The sequence below is a fragment of the Gastrolobium bilobum genome, unplaced genomic scaffold (assembly GCF_033153095.1).
Source record: "Gastrolobium bilobum isolate Gb01-03AN ecotype WA unplaced genomic scaffold, APGP_CSIRO_Gbil_v1 utg2122, whole genome shotgun sequence".
NCBI lineage: Eukaryota > Viridiplantae > Streptophyta > Magnoliopsida > Fabales > Fabaceae > Gastrolobium > Gastrolobium bilobum.
The window spans coordinates 524,847-546,754 of record NW_026897715.1 but is presented as its reverse complement, the minus strand read 5'-3'; the positions used below and the strand labels follow the sequence as shown (position 1 = coordinate 546,754).

General features: G+C 34.7%; 3 protein-coding genes, 1 long non-coding RNA gene and 1 pseudogene across 4 annotated transcripts; 3 read left to right on the top strand and 2 right to left on the bottom strand.

Annotated features, from left to right (window-relative positions):
• LOC133309503 (transcription factor PIL1-like) lies at positions 1-2,426 on the bottom strand. The gene is made up of 6 exons (XM_061510285.1): positions 2,307-2,426; positions 1,277-2,195; positions 1,085-1,189; positions 934-999; positions 753-818; positions 1-656 (listed from the first exon to the last, which is right to left on the bottom strand). Exons 1-6 carry the CDS (start codon positions 2,375-2,377, stop codon positions 198-200), a joined length of 1,686 nt encoding a protein of 561 aa, XP_061366269.1. The 5' UTR covers positions 2,378-2,426; the 3' UTR covers positions 1-197.
• A 2,880-nt stretch (positions 2,427-5,306) lies between these two features.
• On the top strand, positions 5,307-8,514 carry LOC133309481 (protoporphyrinogen oxidase 1, chloroplastic-like; annotated as a pseudogene).
• A 2,847-nt stretch (positions 8,515-11,361) lies between these two features.
• LOC133309415 (auxin-responsive protein IAA30) lies at positions 11,362-12,042 on the top strand. The gene is made up of 4 exons (XM_061510179.1): positions 11,362-11,534; positions 11,635-11,642; positions 11,688-11,834; positions 11,939-12,042. Exons 1-4 carry the CDS (start codon positions 11,362-11,364, stop codon positions 12,040-12,042), a joined length of 432 nt encoding a protein of 143 aa, XP_061366163.1.
• A 5,351-nt stretch (positions 12,043-17,393) lies between these two features.
• Positions 17,394-19,312, top strand: LOC133309480 (B3 domain-containing transcription factor VRN1-like). The gene is made up of 4 exons (XM_061510262.1): positions 17,394-17,412; positions 17,978-18,496; positions 18,865-19,004; positions 19,091-19,312. Exons 1-4 carry the CDS (start codon positions 17,394-17,396, stop codon positions 19,310-19,312), a joined length of 900 nt encoding a protein of 299 aa, XP_061366246.1.
• Positions 19,313-20,173: 861 nt separating this feature from the next.
• On the bottom strand, positions 20,174-21,432 carry LOC133309418 (uncharacterized). Its single transcript, XR_009751327.1, has 3 exons — positions 21,176-21,432; positions 20,817-20,888; positions 20,174-20,378 (listed from the first exon to the last, which is right to left on the bottom strand). It is a non-coding gene; the product is annotated as an uncharacterized LOC133309418 (long non-coding RNA).
• Between the last annotated feature and the right edge of the window lie 476 nt (positions 21,433-21,908).

Genomic DNA, 21,908 nt, shown 5'->3' with positions numbered 1-21,908 from the left:
TTAATTTTTATAACTCATGGTTTTTTCTATCGATCATTTTCATCAGTAAATCAAAGTAAAAAAGCAACAAAGTGTGAACTATCAGAATCTGCTGCTGAGAATCTATGATCAAATCCTACTATCGTTCTGTAAAGTGCAAACCAACTTTACACTCGCCTTTAACATGTTTAATCTTTCTTTCCTCATTCTAGTTTTCTCTACCAATCCATTTTCATTTTTTCCTCTGTTGTTGTGGGAAAACCAAAGGGATGGCTAATGCTATGGTGAAGGGAAACGTAATTCCGTGCTTGCTTTGTTGCACATTCAGCCTTTGCGTGAAGATTTGAGTTCTTGGGGACTGAATTAGCTAGATGCTCAGCCAGGTTGGTTGGCAAAAGAGGTTCTGTAGAAGAGTTTCCATTACTAGGAATGAAAGGTGCATAAGGAATTGGCATGAATGGTATTTGGTTGGAGAAACCAAACATTTGAAGTCCATTATCTGTGATACCAGACTGTGGTGGAATAGGGAACTGTGTTGGATTGCAAGGGATTCCTGTGCCTGGCCTGAAACCCATTCCAACTCCCATCATCTGTGGCAAATTTGGCGCATTAATATGATGTGCGGTGGTAGGTAACATCATAAGTGGCATACAAAGCCCACTACCCATTGACATAATCTGCATCATAGCACTATGCTTAAGGCATCCAATTTTTAAAAGACCAAGTCCATAAACACAATTTGACAAACAGAAAATCAAGGACCTAAATTTTACCTGTAAGTGAAGCTTGAGGGTCTTAAGATATTGGATAGCATCGTCAAGCATTGAAGCTTTGTCCACCTAAGAGACATAAAAGGAAAAAAAGTATAGAATTAAAACAAGTGCAAGAAGGTCTTATCAGAAAAGTTAGATATAAAATGAAAAAGCTGGCAACACACTCACACTACACACACACCTTATTGCAATTAGGTATGAGATCTTGCAATGTACGCATCTTCTTGTTGATTTTATCTCTCCGCTTCTGCAAACATCCACAACTATCAGTTAGATGGAATTAACATAGATACAAGCTCTTCATCTTTTTAAATCTCTTCATGTTTCCTCACCCTTTCAGTTAAGTTATGAATCTCAGGATTCCTGCTTCTTTTGATTCTGTTACCCTGCCGAACTGGCATTTGCTTTACCATATCTTCTTCCGGTTCTTCATCACTCTGCATCAAACCAATCCATGTTTCTGATAATGATGATAACTACGAAGAGCGGAAGAGGGTAATAATATAGTCTAGGATTCTACTTACATCACTTAAATATGTTGAACCATCAGTATCCTCATGTTTCCTACTACCAAAGTTTGGATCGTTTGAGGCTCCAAGCGAGCATACAGAAGAAGATGCTAGGAAGGGTTCACTACACAAGTTAGTATTAGCTTTTCCCCTTCCTTTAACTGCTTCTGAGCTTGAGGTTTTATTTCCAAGGGCACAGTTATGGCCAGCAGCTTCAGAGTGCTCGTCAAAGGGTGGTTCCATGCTTCTTTCAACAAGCAAAGCTGGGTTCGATTTGTTAGCAGTTAAAGATGTTTGCTCTTGAAATCCTGTGAGACCTTGTGATCCTTTAGCCGATTCAATCAGTGTGGAATGATCAAGATCTTTACTACTAGTAGAAGCAGCTTCTGCTTTCTCAACCTTTCCCACTTCAATTTCTTCCACTCTTGCATTGTTTCCCTCATAAATGGGTTTAAGAAAGACTGCTGGTATTAAAAAGTTTGCGAAGTTCACCTTTCGTGTTCTTTGATCACATCCCAAGTACTGTTTCTGTGAGTTTGTTGCTGGTGTTTGGCTTGATTCCATTCTTGGTTTCTTGAGTGGAGCTGAATGTAAGCTCTGTTGTGAGGAGTATGTGCACAAGTGACTATTACTTGTAGCTCCCGCAATGAGCTTAGAATCTTTTATTGGTGTTAAGTATGCAGATTCTTCATTAAGCTTAGAGGAGCTCTTGCTTTGGGAATCTTGGCCATTGCTTTGATTTGAAGAGCTCAGGTCAGAATCCCTTTGAGTTCTTTTTGCAATGCTGGCATCTTCATCTATTGCTCCCTCTTTACGTGAAGGGTTTTTTGAATCCTCAGTGCACGAAGGAGTCTTTCGTGTTCTGCTTGATGAACCTCCTTGTACAAGAATTTGACCATTTCCCCATACAAGCTCAAGGAAATCCTTGCCATAACTGAAATAAAACCACAAACTCAATTTTGATTAGAAAGTAAAGAAAGGAAAAGATAACAGGACGAAACACACTTGAATTGGAATGCAGCAAGCAAAAAAGTAGTTAACATACATGGATGCTAGATGGGAGCAGCTTTGATCATTCATCCCTGGATGGGTGGAGTCAAGCATCTTCTCAGTCATTGAATCATATACGTGTTAGGTATGTATATATCAAGAACTAAAATATCAGGGATTCTCACAAAAGGTGTCCACAGATTTCATGCAGTGACATTTGTCATTTTATAGAGTTAGGTATCAAGAGAGGAGGTGGACCAGCATCTTAATTCCCTTGCTCTCCACATTTTTATTCTAACGATAGATCAGACAAATTAGGTTGTTTGTATCTCTCTCAGAAAATGACTGACCAACCTAAAAATCAAAACAAGATATTCAAATACACATATTAATTACTTACCCAGGCTGAGTGATCTTGTGAAGTAGTTTTTCTTATGTGAGTGAGGACACTCGTTTTAGGAACCACACGACATTTATTTCTGAACAAACATATATAATGAAGGATAAGATCTATCTATAGGTGCCCAACATTGGATCCTCTTCTTTTAATTTAGAAGTTACTTATAAGCTAAAGTTAAAAAAAAATGCTTAAAAAAAGAAGCTAAAAGCTGTTTGGTAATCACATAAAAGTTTTAGCTTAAAAGTTAATTAAAAGTACATATTTCAAGAAATTTATCTTTCTCTATCTTTATAACTCTTTATTTAAAAAAAAAAACACACAATTCAAGAAAAACAGATAAGAGCTTAAAAAAAAAGCTCCTTTTAATTTTCAGTTTTTTTCTTCGTTATAAAAAAAGAGCTTTTCATTATAAGAGCTTTTTCCAAAATCTGTTTGACCTAGCTTATGCTTATAAGTAGCTTCTAGCTTAAAAAAGAGGATCTAAACAGGTACTATATATATATCATTCATGGATTTTAGTATTTGAGGAATATTCAAACAACTAAAATTTTCTACTATCAAATCACTACTTATCTAATTATCATTGTATCAATATTTTCTTTTTTTTTCAAAAACTTTTTAACATTATTTCTTTTTTATTCAATAATAATTAAATAGATAATAAATTAATAATAAAAAAAATTGATAATAAGAATATTATCGCTCTTACTATTTTACTTATTGAGAGTTATGAGTGATATCTTGAAGGATTGTTGTAGAGAGTCACATCCAAAGGAAACCCCACTATACGGAATCAAAAGTTTGGTGGGGTTTGTAGGGTTGCTTAGAGTTAGAGGACCCTCCACCAAGTGCGCAGCATCTATGTTAGTTGGGGTCGTGGCATTGACAGAGCCACACCCTCTCTCCCTTTCCCTCAGGTACATCAGATTTTCGTCAATCTTAGGAGCAGAAATGTGAGTAATCTCCCACATTCACGTGAAACTCACGTTAGATTCACGTGGCCGGGTGTGTTCATGTCTGTACTTTATGCATTCAATAATTTGAAGGGGTGAATAGGAAAACGAGGACAATGCAAAACCCCACTTTGAAAATGACAGATAAAGTCCCTGACACCACAACAGCATTACTGATTGTCCTTCATTTTATTTTTCTTCTGAATTTCCAAATACATTCTCTAACATTGTTTAATGTTTTTATTACGAGGAATATTTTTTTTTTTTTTAAAAAAAACTCACTACAAAATCTGTTTGGATATCTATTTTAATCAAAAATTTATTTTTTTATTAAGCTAAAAATTTTAGCTACTAAACAAATTAAATATCAAAAGTCAAATATTTTTTTAAAGGGTTTGCATTCATCATTTAACATGATCACAAAATTTTTTCTACACACACAACATTTTGTGGGACCCGCATGTTTTAAAGAAAAAAAAAACTATAGCATGCAAAACGAATCTCTATAACATAACACAATCATTTTTCCTATAACATAACTCTTATAAAACCTTTTTTTAAAAATCTAAATAGTTTTAGCATTTATAAAAAGGATAAAGGATTTCTCGATCAATAGAGATAAGTTATTTTCGGTGAGCTCAAAACAACATCATTTTGGGACAGAAATCAAGGTGTTTTTGTAAATATAATATATTGCAGGATTATATTAGTCTTTATTATTATAATTTTTTTAATTTTATAATTCCAAAATAACGTCGTTTTGAACTTATTGGAGATAATTTTATCTCTGATGATTGGAGAAATACTTTTTCCTTATGAAAATCACTTCTAAAATAAATAAGGGCTTTTTTTTTTACTAACTCATTCAAACCGCCATAACCCTAACTCTCTTTATAATGTCTTGATTATAAAAAATTTAAGAAATTTATAAGTATTATGTGACAGGAAACGATTCCTCCAGTCACTACTGAAAAAACAGTTCATGGGTCCTAGTAAAAAAAGTAAAGGAAAAATAGATAAGTGTGGACCCCACATTTATTTGGGTCCGTAGGTAAAACGCTTCCGGTCCTGTGACATAAGGATTGCAAAGCCAAAAATTTAATGGAGAAAATCGTTTTTTGATTATAAAATGTTAATTGTTTTTTGGGTTTGAGCTTCTCCTTCACCTTTCTTAAGAACCCTGACTCTGGAACTCATTGAGGTCAAATCCTCAGTGTGACCAACAACTCTTGGATAATTTACATATTAACTTAGACTATGTACACTTTAAGCCTTCAAGAATTCTAAACGTGAGAATAATTTTTAAAGGGATGATTATTTTAAAACGGATGGAGTATAATTTAAGTGAATAGCACCGCAGAATCAAACAATTTCTTGATGGCTTACCACGACCTGATTGAGATAAAATCATAAACAGAAATTAAAACCTAGCACTAGTAGTACATATAGCTACTACATACTTGCTTCATTGTCATTGGTGGCAATACTAGGGGTGGGCTTCAGTCCAGTTCGATTTTTTATATATGTCAAACTGATAAAGTGATTTGCTTAAATTGGTTCAAAATATAATTTGATTCTTAATTATAGGTTTAGAAAAAATCCAATTATTTATTATACGATTGAATTTGGTTCATGTTTCGAATCAATTTATATTATTATTTTTTACATCCCTAATTATGGGAATGATTCAGTTTGGCATAAAATGGGATCGAACATTCTTACTAAACCAATAAAGTGGTTTGGTTATGTGAGTTGAACCGATTTGAAAATATAATATAATTCTTAAATTAATTAAAAAAATAGTTCAGTTTATGTGATTATTTATGGTGGAGTTCGGTTTAATTAAAAAAATATAATATAATTCTTAAATTAATTAAAAAAATAGTCGAACAATTGGACATAGACTTGCTGAAAAGGTTCTAGTGCAAAATGCTTTCCTGATGTAGCTTTTCTCCATATTATGAATTTTCCTATTACGAATTTTTTGTTGTTCATGTTAAGCTTTTGTTCTTTGGAAATCCTATGGCGTACCTGATTTTTGTCATATACAGGTGTTCCTTCAAATTTAAGTATGAAAGCAGCATTTGGGAAAGTTTGGAGGCTGGTGCAAAATGGTGGTAGCATTATTGGTGGCAAGCATTATAGGAGAGAAATAGAGCTTCAAAACAAAAACAAAGGGCTTACCATGTTGTCAGATGCAATTTCTGCAAGGTACTCTGTGTTTCCTTATACTAATGTTCTAGTTGATTTACCACTATTTTCAGGATTGATGATCCTTGTGCATTGCGTTCCTGTTGGCAGCGTAGGTAACATAGTTTATCTTGGAAGCTTTTAAGTATTAGTAGTTTAAAAAGTGGAGAATACAACTTGACTTATGGAACACCAGAAGGAGTGGTTTCTTTGCAGAGCAAAACTGTTCTCATGACCATTCCTTCCTATGTTGCTAGTACATTTCAGCGTCCTCTATCTGTAAGTTTCTTTCTTGAGTGAGGATTATATCAGTTATCTATGAGATATCTGTTTTATTAGTGGAATCTTTGAACTTGGGCAATATGACTTATTGAAATTGTGTCTGTGAAAGCAAGCATCCATGTATAGTTAATTCTAGGTCTTCAGTTCATGTTTAGTTGTAGGAATGACTTTTGAATGAAAATAATGCGTGAGATGGAATCATTGTTGTCATGTTTGGTATGATCAGCTTCATCCTTATGTTTGGTATAGTAAAATTAAGGCAAGAATGGAAAGTAAAAAATAAAATAAAAAAAAACCTCAATGACACTAAAACCCCTAAATGAATAATAAGTCAATATGTAATTTTAATTTATTTTGTCAAAACTATAAAGATGGCCCATAAATAATTTTAATACAATGGGAATAATAATACCCCATGGGGCAGTGGGGTAGCGGTAGTCGTCATGACTTTGCATATTTGATTCGTCTGTGTTGCATGCACATGCATGTATATGCTTGTGTGCGTTGCAAATGTGTTTATAGCAGAGAGCATAAATCAGCACACATATTTTCATTTGGAATTTTAATAATATGGATAGTTTTGTGCCTTTTTCATCAAATTATCAAATGTCAGTTTCTCAACCAGGACTGATGGACATTATCAGAATAAAACTAAGTGCAGTACACAAGCAGCTTAATCTATCTTTCTTTCTTTCTTTAAGGCTGAAAAAACCTGTATGCTCCTGTTAAGATTCCTTGTTTCTTTGTGCCTGAGTTTGAAAGTTTGACTAGGACAGGGTATATTATGTTTTTTCCCCCAATTTATACATTGGGGGAGGTTATTCCTGACAATCTTTTAATCTCCCTCGCAGACTTTCAAAGTTTTATGTTAGGATCCATTTACAAGATATGGGACTTGGAGTCCCACATTGGTTGTATGAGCAACGAATGTGGGGTTTATAAGACCTTGAGTACTCTCACCCTTTGAGCTAGCTTTTGGGGTGGTGCATCTCAAGGTTCTTTATCAAATGGTATCAGAGCCTTTCACTATGTCTCCCGGTTACAATCGAGCGGCGCGGGTGGTAACGCCGGCATTGTAGCGTTCACCCGGGGCTAGTAAAAAGACTAGCGCAAAGCCAGTCCGCGTGGGCGCCGGGACTGCGGAGCGAGGTGGAATGTTAGGGTCCATTTGTTAAGGGGCTAGTAAAAAGACTAGCGCAAAGCCAGTCCGCGTGGGCGCCGGGACTGCGGAGCGAGGTGGAATGTTAGGGTCCATTTGTTAAGAGAGGCTTTGGGCACTTCCATCCTTTGAGCTAGCTTTTTGAATGGTGCACCTCAAGGTTCTCTGTCATTTTATTACTCTCCGGTTGCTGCATTTTCAGTATCCTATCCAAAAGAACTAAAGAAGCTATTCAAACAGAATGCTTGATAGATGGTGAGCTGAAGGGATTCGTTCAATTGCATCCACGCACCTAAGGACTGGAAATGAAACCTTAGGTTAGAAATTAATATATTGAAACAAAAGCCGAGGCTTATTGGACTTAAATTCCCTTATGCTTTTAAATTAGTTACCACCCAAGTTTTGAGTTGGGGACTGTAAAATGTGTTGCAGTGCTTTTGCTGGTTTGATAATGAGGAAAATGACCTAATGTTTTCTGGTTTGACAGGAACAATATATATTATATAGCTCATCACTTTTCTCTAATCGGGCTCCACCTGGAAGGGTTCTATTCTTGAATTACATTAGAGGGGCTCCCAATCCAGGAATCTTATGGAAGATTTGGTAACTGCTCCATGAAGCATGAAAATTTGTTGATATGGATGCAATTGTTTGATCTATTGTGTTGCCTTATTGGGTGAACGAGAACTAGTTCTTTTGGGAAACTAGTTGGATAGTGTAAAGAACCATTCATCATCTTGACTACTGGGCTTTTTTAAATGTTTATATATAATTGGTTTTTCTGGGTTTTAGGCATCTGCGATTTGACTTCATATACTTGTATCGGATCAAATGTTATACAGTTATAGGCTTCGGTGATAAAATTTTTTTTATCTGCGTGTGATTACTTTATTATATTCAAACAAGTTCCATTTGTGTCTGTCATTATTTGATTGGTTTGTTTTTTCTAATTCATACTAATTCCTAAAGCATCTTCTTAAATGGCTGATGAAATGGATAGTGAACTTGTTGAAGTAGTTGGAGATTTGAGAAAAATTCTTATAAACCCAAATGCCAAGGATCCAGTTGTATTTGATGTGAGCCTCTGGCCTCATACTATTCCACTGTTCTTATTTGGCCATTTTGATTTCCAAGATATTGCTAAAGCTACTCTCAAAGATACTAGATTTAAGGGGCTGTTCCTTGGGGGAAATTGTCTGATGTTGTTGCCTTGGGATGATGTGTCGAGGGTGCCCTATCAGATAGTAACCAAGATAAGTGCTTTTATCTCAGAAAATAATAATTAAAAAAGGACAGAAAATTAGAAATTAAAAGGGGGTCATGCCCCAGTTATTGTTCAACTATTCGACTTGAAATGGAACTCGATTACTGAAGTGGGAAACAATGATGACAAAGATGCCAAGCATTGAAAAACAAAGTGGTGATAAAAAAGTTGGACGATTTGGTCTTAACATCGCGAGACACGTCTACGGGGGCTATTGAACAAAAGGGGGAATGTGGGTTACACGATGCTTTTCTGGGACCAAATGACATATTGGTGGCTAATCGAAGCAACCTTTTGGTTGGGGTAGTGGGGAACATTTTACATTTGTTTTCTTTTTCCCGTTTGAATATTTTATTATCAGACCTCCTTTTCAATCTAGCATTCGCCGTTTCTTTAGATCCAAGCATATAAGTTCTTGTTCCCTCTTCAACTTGTGAACCGAACCTACGTGGTAAAAAATTCAACATTTGACTAGGCAGAAGAAAATTGCATTAGACGCGGGAATTGTACACGTGGGGGGCTACATGTTGAACGGAGAAGCAGCTAAGAATATAACATGTCGGAGCAAGTAGCGTCTTTTGGTTCTTTTCTTTTCTGTGTTTACTAACAATGTGATTAGCAGATACACACTTGTCACATTGTTCGACAATTGTGATTATGCTTGATTATTGCCAGTATACAGGATCTGCACATGACACCACACGTTTTAATTCTAAAAAATATTAAATTTTGATATTAATAATTTAACAAAAAATAAAATTAAACTTATAATATTCATCAATTTTGCAAAGAAACATAATATATCTCAAATGTTTATATTAAACTCGATAAAATTGTAATCGTAATTTAATGAATCTAATAGTTGGAACTCAAAACGTAACCTTTTGAGTCTTTGCAACAAGTATTGGAGTGTCAGAAAGTGTCAAAAAGTGTCGAATACGACACGTTAGGATTTTTGAAGTGTCAGTGCTTCATAGAGTATGCCTCTGAGCTAATTCGTTTCCATTGATAATATCTTTGTTAAAATTTCGTTGCTTAGATTAAGAAATCTATTTGATATTTCATTGATGTTTATTGTTATCTTATTTTCACAAGAATAATGTTTATAAAAATTAATACTTAATTTTTTAAAATAACAAATGAAATAAAACTAAATTTATTCTCTAAAAAATCAAGGTTAAACACCCAGGCGTTTGTGTGCTTGGCGTTTACAGCCTTTGATGACTTTTTTTTTAAGGGATGTAATAATTTTTGTTGGTAAAATTAAAATAAAATAATCATGTGAGATAAGAAAACCATGTATAATACGGATGTTCGTTCTTTAGTACAACCCCTTTTTTTTTCTGTAAACACACAACCCTTCTTTTAAAATCACACTTATGTTGAATTGATTGAAGTTTTTATTAGGGTTTAGCTTTAAAGAATAAAAAATAATAAAAAATAAATAAAAATATAAGCATTTAATACATTAAAAACTTAAAATATTTTACATTTTATTTAATATTTGTTATTATTTTTTACTTCTTTTGTTTTAAAATATTAATTTTTTTATAATAATTAAGAAACTTATTAAATCTTTAATTTTAAGAAAATATAATTATATTTGAATAAAGTAACATTTTATTCTATTAATATTCTTTCTCATTTTAGAAAGTAGGAATATCAAAAGATAAAGATAAAATTTCTAAAAAATGAAAAATAAAATAAACAATTTTTTTTTCTCTAAAGTAGCTAATATTATGAAATAAAAGAAATATTTATAAACAAGTGCCTTAAAAGTAACTATTACCAAAATTCACAAAATTGCATGGATACTTCTTACCCCAAAAATTGAGGGAAACAAATAAAAATGATGGCAAGCTTTGTAGTTTGTTAAATGGCGCACAGACACTTGTCAGGTAGTGATTTCGATTCAGTGCAACTGTAATAAATGCGCGCAACTTCAATTCATAAGTATGTTGTCATGTCTTTTGATGGTTTTTCTGCTGTTCAGAGAGAGTTTCAAGGAAGCACATCAATATGTTTCCAGATATACATTAGTATTTGTAGCATCACTTGTTCCAATACATTTATATATTTGTTCTCTGCAATCAAGGTCCCTCATGCGCAACACGATGATTATATCCATTGAACATCGATTAATGGATATTACCTGTGTGTACAAGGTTTCAGATATCAATGTCCTCTTGTCCACCTGAATTTCCACATGAATTGTCTATAGTCTAGGTTCATTCCCCTCTAACTCAAAGCATAATAAGTATATTACCGCCTACACGCGTTGTCCAACTAATGTCATGTCTCTATACTAACTCCCAACATTGTCTTCAAATTTCCCCCAAATAAAGTGTTTTTTAACTGAGAATGAATCTTTTCATATTAAAATTTTTCATGATTTGATCATGTAAAATTTTGTGTTTATTTATTTTTCCATATATATTAAATAGGTAGGTTTTAATTATTATTAATAAAAAAAAAATAAAGACACAAATTTCATATAATCAAATCATATAAAATTTTAATATGACAGAATCCATTCTATTTTTAAAAGAAACAATTTTACATGCATAATAAACACTTGAGATAATCTAATCTAATTAAAAACACTTGAACTAAATGAACTTTTCAGAACATGTCATAGTATGGATGCCAAGTTGGATTTTTCTTATTGACACGTGTACTTGTCGGTTACCATGACATGACAACATTTCAGGTCTACTAATTACATGGAAGAAAGAAAAAGAAAAAGAAAAAGAGAAAGAGGGCCTTTTTGTATTCATGGAAAACAAAAAGGACATGATCTATTTCTTTGTTTATTTAAGGCCTTAAGGTGGCGGCTTGGTGTGTCATCTAGCTAGTTCCAAAATGGGAAAAGCAACTAGTTCTTCCTCTTCTTCTATAAGCAGCAGCAGCAACCACCACCTAGTAATTTCCACTGCATCATCTCTCACACAGCTCAACACAGAAGAACTTCCTACAGATCTTAGGCTTGGACTGAGCATTTCCACCACTCAACATGTTGGCTCTCCTATTTCAAGGTTTGTGTTCATAATTTTCCAACCCATAATATAATCACGAATTAACCTCGAAGAAACTTATGCCATATATATGTGTTGATTTTTGTCATTCTCATATTAGGGGGCTATGTCAACCAATCCACCAACTATTAAGCAGTTCACAAGCTATTGAAGTAAATGATTGCAGCGATCATAGCAGCTTCTTTGTGAAGGTGTACATGGAAGGCATTCCAATTGGAAGAAAACTCAATATACTAGCTCATGATGGCTACAATGAGTTAGTAAAGACTCTTGAACACATGTTCGACACTACCATTCTATGTAAAGTCTATTGCTATATGCCCTCATAGTGCTGTTTGGATTTTTGGGATGTTTTTGTTTCTTCATCAGCGAAATAACAATGGAATGTGGTGTGTTTTGAACAGGGGGAACAGAGATGAACGGAGTGCAACCAGAGAGATGCCATGTGCTAACTTATGAAGACGAAGAAGGGGATTTGGTCATGGTTGGGGATGTCCCTTGGGAGTGAGTTAATTACTTTGTCTGTCCCTGAGGAACACATCATCTTCCCTTTTTGTGCATTAATGTTCTTGCTCTTTTGTTCGTGTAGGATGTTCTTATCTACTGTAAAGAGGTTGAAGATCACCAGGGTAGACACATTCGGGTGTTAAATGTAAAGGACATGCAGGGTCTCTTTCTCCCACCAGTGATTTCAAATTTTGTCCTTTGGAGTGAGACTCAATACTGGGGTCACCGATCACTGATCAGAAAACTTAGAAAAATGTTACTCTACTAAGTAGTGAAGTATGCAGAAAGTTATAGATGTATATGCATAGCTCGCTCAGTTCTTTCTTTGAAGAAAATCGCAAAGAATAGCGTTGTACAATCTTACCTCTAATAAGCTACGGACTTTACTTTCTTTCTAGGTGTCAACTTTTAACCTTAAGCTTTTCTCTTTGCCGACTTGATTTCCCTCAATTGTTAAAGAGTTAAAACGCTATTCCTCCATCCCCACGTAGAAAACCAACTAACCAAAAGAAAAATGCACAACAATTTACGAAGGTATATTGGAAGTATGGTTGAAACAGGTGTGTCCGAAGAGTAAGGACCAAGGAAGGGACAGACATATTAGTATGTTGAGCATATGAAAATATGAAACAGTTTATTTATTTATTTTATGTATTTTGCCTTGAAATAGAGTAACGGTAAGGTACATACGGGCGCGGGAGATTATTTTTGGTGTACCTGGATCACCATTTTTTTGTGATCTCTTCTCACAAATAGGAGGCCGGAAAGGAAAAATGTGAAAAAAATTTAGATAAAAATGGAAAAAGGAATTTGTCTTTGTGAGAGGGAACACCCAACACATTTTAAATTTTTTCCAGGAAAGGACCAGGTAAAATAATTTAAGATTACAGATGGTTAAAGTATTTAATAATATTATAATTATTGGACGGTGGATTTAAGAAAAAATAAGGGTGTTTGGGGTCTGAATTAAATTGATTTTAAAATAAAAATTATTTGATCCAATTTCTTTGGTTTGATTCTTTAATCATTCATTCAATTTGAATTTTTTTTTCAAATCCGATTAAATTCAATCCAATTTTATTCGATTAAAATTATATTGATTTTTAATTTTTTGAAAAGCCTGAAATCTCATTCACACAACCATAATAGAATAATTGACAATAAAAAACTAAAACAACGTAGTTTGCTATCAATAATATCCAAGATTCTAAGTCAAAAATAATAAATATATAATACATTGGATCAGTTTGAATTGAATCGATTTTCATCAATCAAATGAAAAACTGATCCAATTCAATTGAAATATGCCTTTTTCGAATAATTCAATTATTAGTTTTTCGGTTGGGTCCCTCTTGTTTGAATCGGTTGATAAATAGATGTAATTATTAAGATTGTGTATCACCACCTCCTAATAGATTCGAACAATCTAACAAAATAGCATTTTTGGAAGACCATTTGGCAATGAAAATGCCCTTTAGAAGGTGAAAACCTTCGTGGGGCCTGCTACTTCATACGAGAAGTCGTACCAGTAGGTGTTTTAATATGCTCCCATTTGCTAAGGGTGTAGATCTAATGTGGAAACACATTTTACATCTGCTCAGGGATTGCAGTATTTCCAAGGATTTCTGGCTTAATTTCATTCACGGACCCAAAAGGACTGAATTATTCCATCTTGGATTTGTGATGGGTAGAGGTGTAAATGAGCTAAGCTGGGCTACACGAGTCTATAGTCTAGCCTATATTAGGTCAGACTTGGCCTATTATAAATAGTAAAATAGGACAGGTCTAGACTTTTAAAAAAACCTATTTAAAAAATAAATCATAGGTTTTTTTGTACATGTCGGGAAGAGGAATGGTTAACAGGTTAACAGGTTAGGCAAGACATAATATTTTTTACACAAGTCTAACCCATTTAAATTAAAGCCTAACTTAACTCAGCCTATTTACATCGCTAGTGAAGAGGACTTGTATGTTATGGAGGGCTATGGTAGATGTGGCTCTAACCGGTCCAAGCAAGATTATTTTGTTATTGGCTGTTAGTTCCTGTGCCCTTAGAGAAAGTATATTCATGATCTTTTTATTTAGGTATCCAACCGCCCCAGCTTAAGCTTAAGTTATTCATGACTAGGGACATTATTAATTTATACCATTATAAAAGTAAAAAATAAAAATTCACTCAATCTATTGATTTATGTCAATAAAACGACTGTAATTGATTATCAATTTTTAATAAATAATTACAATTATCATATGTTATGTTGCACCGATACAGGACACGAAATACGAGACACGACATGCTGACACGTTAATTCTAAAATTTTGACACGTTAATTCTTTCGGGTGTCGATTCAATTCATTCATGCATGTAACCCCCCGCTGGAAGCCTGTCAGGAGCCGCTCCTTGTCCATGCCTCTTTGCACCGGCAATCACTCCCCGCTCTCGTCAGCGCGGAGTCTCACGCTAATAGCGTGAGAAGTCAGAGAGGTTGACGCTCATAGCGTGAGTCTCACGCTCATAGCGTCAAACCTATTGATGGTTGACACTCATAGCATGAACTTGACGCTAAGAGCGCTGTAGTTCTGGAGCAAGCACCAAAACAGGGCAATTTGACCTCCTTTTGTATTTCTTGTAACGTCCGGCCGCTTCAAGAATCAACGACTATCCCTATATACTAACACGAGACTTTTCAGTGTGCTTTTTCCTCACTCGCACACTTCCAGGAAAAACTTCTCAGGAGGTCACCCATCCCAGAATTGCTCCAAGTCAAGCACACTTAACTACAGAGTTCTTCCATTTCGGGCTACCGAAAAGCAGATGCATCTTGTTTGTATAGGTAGTATCAATTAATTCTTATAAGCTATCTCAAACTGTGCAGTCTCATGCCTGCACAGTCTTTGGAATCCCTCTCTTTCGGGTGTCGATTCGATTCTTTCGTTCATGTAACCCCCCGCTGGAAGCCTGTCAGGAGCCGCTCCTTGTCCATGCCCTTTCGCACCGGCGATCACTCCCCGCCCTCGTCAGCGCTCAGGATGTTACATGCCCACCAGCTTCCACCTGGTTCGTCCTCGAACCACACCGTACTGGAAGAGAGGCCCTGCTCTGATACCACTTGTAACGCCTGGAAACTTGCAAGGATCAACGACTATCCCCACATACTAACACGAGACTTTTCAGTGTGCGACGGAAAACTTCCCAGGAGGTCACCCATCCCAGAATTGCCCCAATTCAAGCACGCTTAACTATGGAGTTCTTCTGTTCTGGACTACCGAAAAGAAGATGCATCTTGTTAGTATAGGTAGTACCAATCAATTCTTATAAGTTATCCCAAACAGTGCAGTCTTATACCTGCACAGCCTTTGAAATTGCTCTTTTTCGGGTGTCAATTCGATTCATTCATGCATGTAACCCCCTGTTGGAAGCCTGTCAGGAGTTGCTCCTTGTCCATGTCTCTTTGCACCGGCGATCACTCCCCGCCCTCGTAAGCGCTTGGGATGTTACAGCTATACAAATCACTAGCTAAATCAAAATAAAGATTTCAAGTCTTCAAACTAAAATAAGTCTTAAAACTCACGAAGAGTTAAAATAGATTAATAGACAATAAAAAACTGAAAAAAGATTGTTTGTTATCAATAACATCCAAGATTCTAAGTCTGCAAATAAATGAGATTCCAAGTCACCATCTTTAAAAAATAATAAATGTATAATATATTGGATCAGTTTAGATTTGATCAATTTTTACCAATTAAATTAAAAATCGATCCAATCGAATTAAAATATGCGAGTTTTTTTTGGTTTTTGATTTTTAATTAATTCAGTTATTAATTTTTCGATTTAATTACACAGTTTGGATCGATTAATGAATATTCTACTGTTTTATGATTTTACCTGACATTTACCTTTACAATTGCGCTCTCTCTTTCCACGAAATGACGAAAGTTGTCATTTTACTTAACGCATCTACATACATTAAGGGGCCGTTTGGTACACGGATTATTCCAAGATTTTCGGGAAATTAAAATTTTTAAAATTTTAAATTTTCAGATATTATCGTAAACTGAATGTAAAATTCATATTTTTGAAAATCGAGATTCCCGGACAAATAAAAATTTCTCCTGTACCAAACGCCTCCTAAGAGAGAAGACAAAGGGAAGAAAACTTTACTTCATTCATATGCTCCGAATACCCAATTGCAAAACCATATATGTAAGTCTCTAATGCATGAAGCCGGAGTTAAAGTGTAAATAGGTTGAATGGATGGGGTGATAATATGTGTTTGATCTTCTCTTATATGTATTTCTCATGACAATTTCAAGTACTATTTGACTATTTTTTCAAAGTCATTTTTACCTCTCCCTCGCGATACTTGTTTGCTATCGGTCTCTCGTCAGTATATAGCTTTGGATGGAACCATTTTTAAAAGGAATTTAAAATTTTAATCCTGGACCCGCAGTTGAAAATAATTTTATCTTTAGTTGGGGTAAAAACACTTTTCTCGTTATTTATCAACCTAAGTCTATCAATAATAGGGTTTAATATTTCTTACATTGTAGGAGATAAAATTATTTCTTACATATATATATAAATATTTTTGATATCTCCTACACACAAATAATTTTATCTCTAGTTGGGGTAAAAACACCTTTCCTGTTATTTATAAACCTAAGTCTATCAATAATAGGGTTTAATGTTTCACATACTTTTATGTGTATGTAGAAGATAAATTTATCTCTTACTACATGAGGAATAATAAACCATCAATAGTATCATTAAAAAACAAAATTCTAAATTAATTTTTTTTTCTTTTAGCTTATCGGTATTAGTATTTTATTAAGGGTCGGCAAAATGGTCTAACTCATCGCGTCGGGTTGGGTTATGATTTTGAATCCGCTAACCCTTGTAAGTTATGTTGCATTGACACTGGTATGGAATACGGTACACGATATTCTGATACGTTAATTCAAAAAAATGTTAAATTTTGACGACACATTTTGATATTAAACTATATTTTAATTTATATAGTGTATATTATATTTAATATTTAATAATTTTGAAAAAAATAAAGTTAAATTTATAGTATCCATTAATTTTTAATTTTTTTTTAGTCTTGTTAGAATACCGAACGTGTCCAGAAGTATAAGAAAATATCACAGTCATGACATCACAGTTCTGTTTTTATGAGTTTTCACCAAAACATTATTTTCTCTTTTGTTCTTCTTTGCTGCTCCTGTCCTGTGTCATGTGATGACAAGAGTATGCTTTTCATTATTAGTTCCTGTTTGGGTTGCGTGTTTTCGTCGATAAAGATTGCATATTTATTTTTTCTTATTTCTGTTTATGGGATATATGCAGACATGACGAAGTGGGAAATCGGTACCCTCTTGCTTTTTTCCAAAACCGAATCACCAAAGAAAATCTTAACTTGTTTTCTGCATTATGCATTAGTTAGCTGGGTGGGTTGTTGTATTCTGATACCTAGCCTCCGGTACAAGGCAGGTAGCTTAATTATGATCGTAAGTGCATTATGCATACTTGTCTCGTGAGTACGACTCTGAATCAATTATGAAGTTGAGACCGAATCTTCACTTGCTCTGAGTTACCAGCGTTTACTTAGGTGGGCATATTGGAAGCAGTAGATAGATAGCTTCCTTGTTTCTGGTATCCAGAGTGACAAAACTTGTCAACTTCAATTCTATCCATGGCTACTCATTTTGGCCGGCGAAATGCAATCCTGCCTATTCATTTTTTCAAGATTATTCTTAAAACTAATATTGAAAGACTTGTAAGTATTTTTTGCCATTGTTGTTATCCTGTCTTTGTAAATCAATTACATGTAGATATATATATATCAGCACTAGAGATTTGATTCGGAAAAACAAGTATTACTGTTATATTTCTGATAGGAATATGAACATTTGTTTGGCATACTAACCTACAGGTTCTTTGCAGAAATTACCCAAGAAGTTTACAAGGAGTTATGGAGATGGTTTGTCAAATCCAGTGTTTATCAAGCCTCCAGATGGCACTGAATGGAAAATGTATTGGACAAAACAGAACGATGAGGTTTGGTTCGAAAAGGGTTGGAAAGAATTCGTTGAAAATTACTCTCTAGATCATGGTTATTTGGTTTTGTTTAAATATGAAGGTACTTCACGGTTTGATGTACTCATACTTGACCAGAGTGCTCTAGAAATAGACTATCCTTCCAATGACAATTGTGACGAAAAGGATGATCATAACCAGAGTGACGATGAATCATTTAAAATTTTGGGGGGAATCCCTCAAAAAAAAAAGACCAGTCCAAAGTCACCACTGTTTTCTGCTCCATCTCGTAAGAAAATGAAATATGGGACTCATAAGAATATGGAAATTAGCTCCAATAAGCAAAAGTTGCATGCAGGTGATGAATCTGATCAAGGGACAAAGTTTCAAAAATCCGTCAAGCACCAACTGAAAGGTATGGATTTCATGATTTGATTTCCCTTTTAACTGATTTTGCTTGCTGATATCTTCTCTTAGGCTTTCCGTTCAACATTTGTGGGTGGTTCACTGGTTTATGTTTTCCACAATGGCTCTTTGAATTACGTCACCAATGAGTATATGTGTCCCCAAAGAAGATATTCTTTGCAGCATAGCACTTTTAACATTTTCAAAATCACGAGGGGTCAAATTTCTTAGTTTCTTTCTGCTATATATCAAAAAAACCTTAGTTATTTACCCAAAAAAAAAAACTGAGTTGAAGCCAATAAATTCAATTTTCAAGATGCTCCATATGAAATCTCTTTAATTGGCTTTGACTTGTTTCTTTTCGTTATCATTCCGCAGGTGTGAGAACTACTCAAAGAACTTCATCGTCGAATTGGCCCAAGGAAGATAGAGCTCAGGAAGTAGCTAAAAAATTCGTCTCATACGATCCTTTTTTCACGATGTTCATAAAGCCAGCTCATCTGTCAGCTCATGTAGTGGTAGGGTCAAAACAACAAATACATTCATAAACTCTAGGTTATGTTATGAAAACTTCTAACTGTTGCAGTGATATTACATTATGCAGAATGTAACGAAGTTCGTAAATAATGAGAGCAAGGAGCAGAATGTGATAATTCAGCTTGGGAAAAGATCGTGGCCTGTGAAGTGGATCAATTACGGTACATTTAACCGCTTCTCTTCTGGTTGGTCTTTGTTTGCAACAGAGAGTAAATTGCGAGCTGGAGATGTTTGCATCTTTGAGCTGATTGACAAACAAGTTCCTTTGTTGGAAGTTCATGTTTTCTAAAGTCCCAACTAATTTATCCTCTTGGAGCTATATTATTTTCTGTTTAATTTGTGAAGAAACATGAGTTTTATTCTATCCAAGAGGTAAAAGTGACATTTGTCTCTAGTTAATCTTGAGGGATTTGAACGATTATATTATGGTCCATGAGTTGATAATCTTTTAGTACCCGATTTTTTTATTTTTTTCATTTTTACTTGCTAATGTATGCAAATCAAATAACCATCGCCTATTGTAATATCTTTTATACCGGAACTTGTTTTATTTTGTCATTACTTAATCTTTTAGACCCCAACACTATCACGGGTGACGTAAGACACCTCCACACTTGACCTATTTCTTATCTTATTTTGTTTTCCCCCTTTTTTTTTTGGTGTCCTATGTTTTCCCCTTTTTTACTCTGTTGTCATGTCCACATTTATCACCATTTTGAACAAGCCCTTAATTTTTATTGAGTTTTTTTTCCTATAACTAATTGTAACGTCCTGTCTGCAGTCGGTTAATAAGCGCAGAATGCTCAACTTAATTAATGCGGAAGCTAACTGAATAAATTTTTCTCTTTTTCCTTATGTATTGCAAACCTTTTTACTTCCATGGCCAAAATAAAACGGACAACATTTCCTCTGTATTTTGGACCTCTGAGGATAATTTCCACTATGATAATTTCCACTATGATAATTTCAACCTGATTGACAGTTTAATATAACTCAGGCATATCACAGCATAGATAAAACATATTGCCCAGCCATCCATGGCCTAGGCTATCTCATAATCATACTATCTCAAAATAATGTCCATGATGTTACTTATATAATTACATCAAATAAACAAAAGAGATGCAATTAAATAAGTAACATAGACCTGAGCATGCATCACTAATAGTATATACAGATTATCAACATGGCATAGACATCTCCTATGCTCTCAAAAAATACATGGCACATACAACCCAAAATAAAGTATGTCATGTACAAATCTAAATATCCGTAAGACCCTGACAATCATGTCAAGTAGTATCTTTCATCTGGTCTCTTGCCACGCGATGCCTCAGCACCATCAGCTCCTGTACCTGAAATGGTAATCCTCATAACGCGGGGTGAGATAATATAATTACCTCAGTAAGCAAGGGACCCTTGAAGGGCTCCTCCACCCCTAAGTTCACTTCTGGTATAAACACAGTATAAAAATACATGCATGCATCAGAATATGTATGACAATGCAGTGTGCAATAATATAATCCTACTGGCCAGAGAATGTAACAAGTATGTATTACGCAAGGAAACACCGTCTTGCAACATACCGTATGAGGAAACACCGTCTCATACTATGCATAAGGATACACTGTCTTATGCCTCACACAAAGAAACATCATCTTGTGTGGCACACAGACATACATACATATACATGCAACATAAAATATCATTTTCACATACCATATCAAACTACCAACCTCCCTCGGAGTTTGGTGGAACAAACGGGGGATTAACCCCAAGGACCGAAAGCTTACCTCGCAAGCAAAGTCCTCCAATAATTCTCGTGTCCACAGAGTCACGATCTTTCACAAAGTCACAACCTAGTTCTAATATGTGAAGACAATCAGTATTCCTATATACCAGTCTATCACGCTTAATTTTCAAGCCTACACATACAACAAACCTACACTTGATTTTTAGTCCAATTTATCAAAGTGTCCTAAACGGTTATTTCATAATTTTTCCTTTTACGCGAACCAATCCCAAGCATATTTAACAAAGGGACTCACCTACAAATCATCCTCCAACTACTCATACCATTTAATCTCAATTTATACAACCCTAAATCATGCATTTTCTCGAAAAACACAAGAGGGGGGGTTGAAATAATTACCTTTGAAGCTTCAATCAGCCCAAAGAGAAGCAACCCAAGCTTTCTATCTCAACTATACTTCTTCCCTTAGCTCAAATCTGAAAATGACTTCACCAAATGGGTTCTATTTTCTCTCACAACAACTCATTAATGGAGGAGGATGATAGAGATATGAAGAAGATGAAGATTAGTGGGTGGATCCTCTTGTTTCACAAGGATTTATGGAAGCACGAGAAGAAGAAAAATGAGATACATATCTTCGGTTGAGAGAGACAGGAAGTCGACGAGAATGAAAATGAATTAAGAGAGAGAACGTGGTTCTTTCCTTTTAAACGAGTTTAAATAATTCAAGTAGGTATAAGTTTATCTATCCCGCTCACTAAACTCTCATTCCAACGTTGTACACTAGTCCAGAATATTTTTATGGTAATATTTATAATTTTACTTTTCACTTGGGGTAACTTTATTTACCTGCATTTTTACCCCTTAACTGTCATTTTAACTCCTTTTTCACCAAAGGTGACTTTATTTCTTTTTCTTCTACTTTTCTTATAATTATTCCTCAATAACATGATTAAAATTATTAAATCCATACTACATATGAGGGTTATTATACTCACCCCACCTTTTTAGGATTTTGTCCCCAAAATTAGGATCATACCTGGAAACAAACTCAAGATATAGCCGTAGGATCTCATCCTCACGCTCCCAAGTAGCCTCCTCGGGCGTCCTGCCTTCCCATTGAATCTTGATC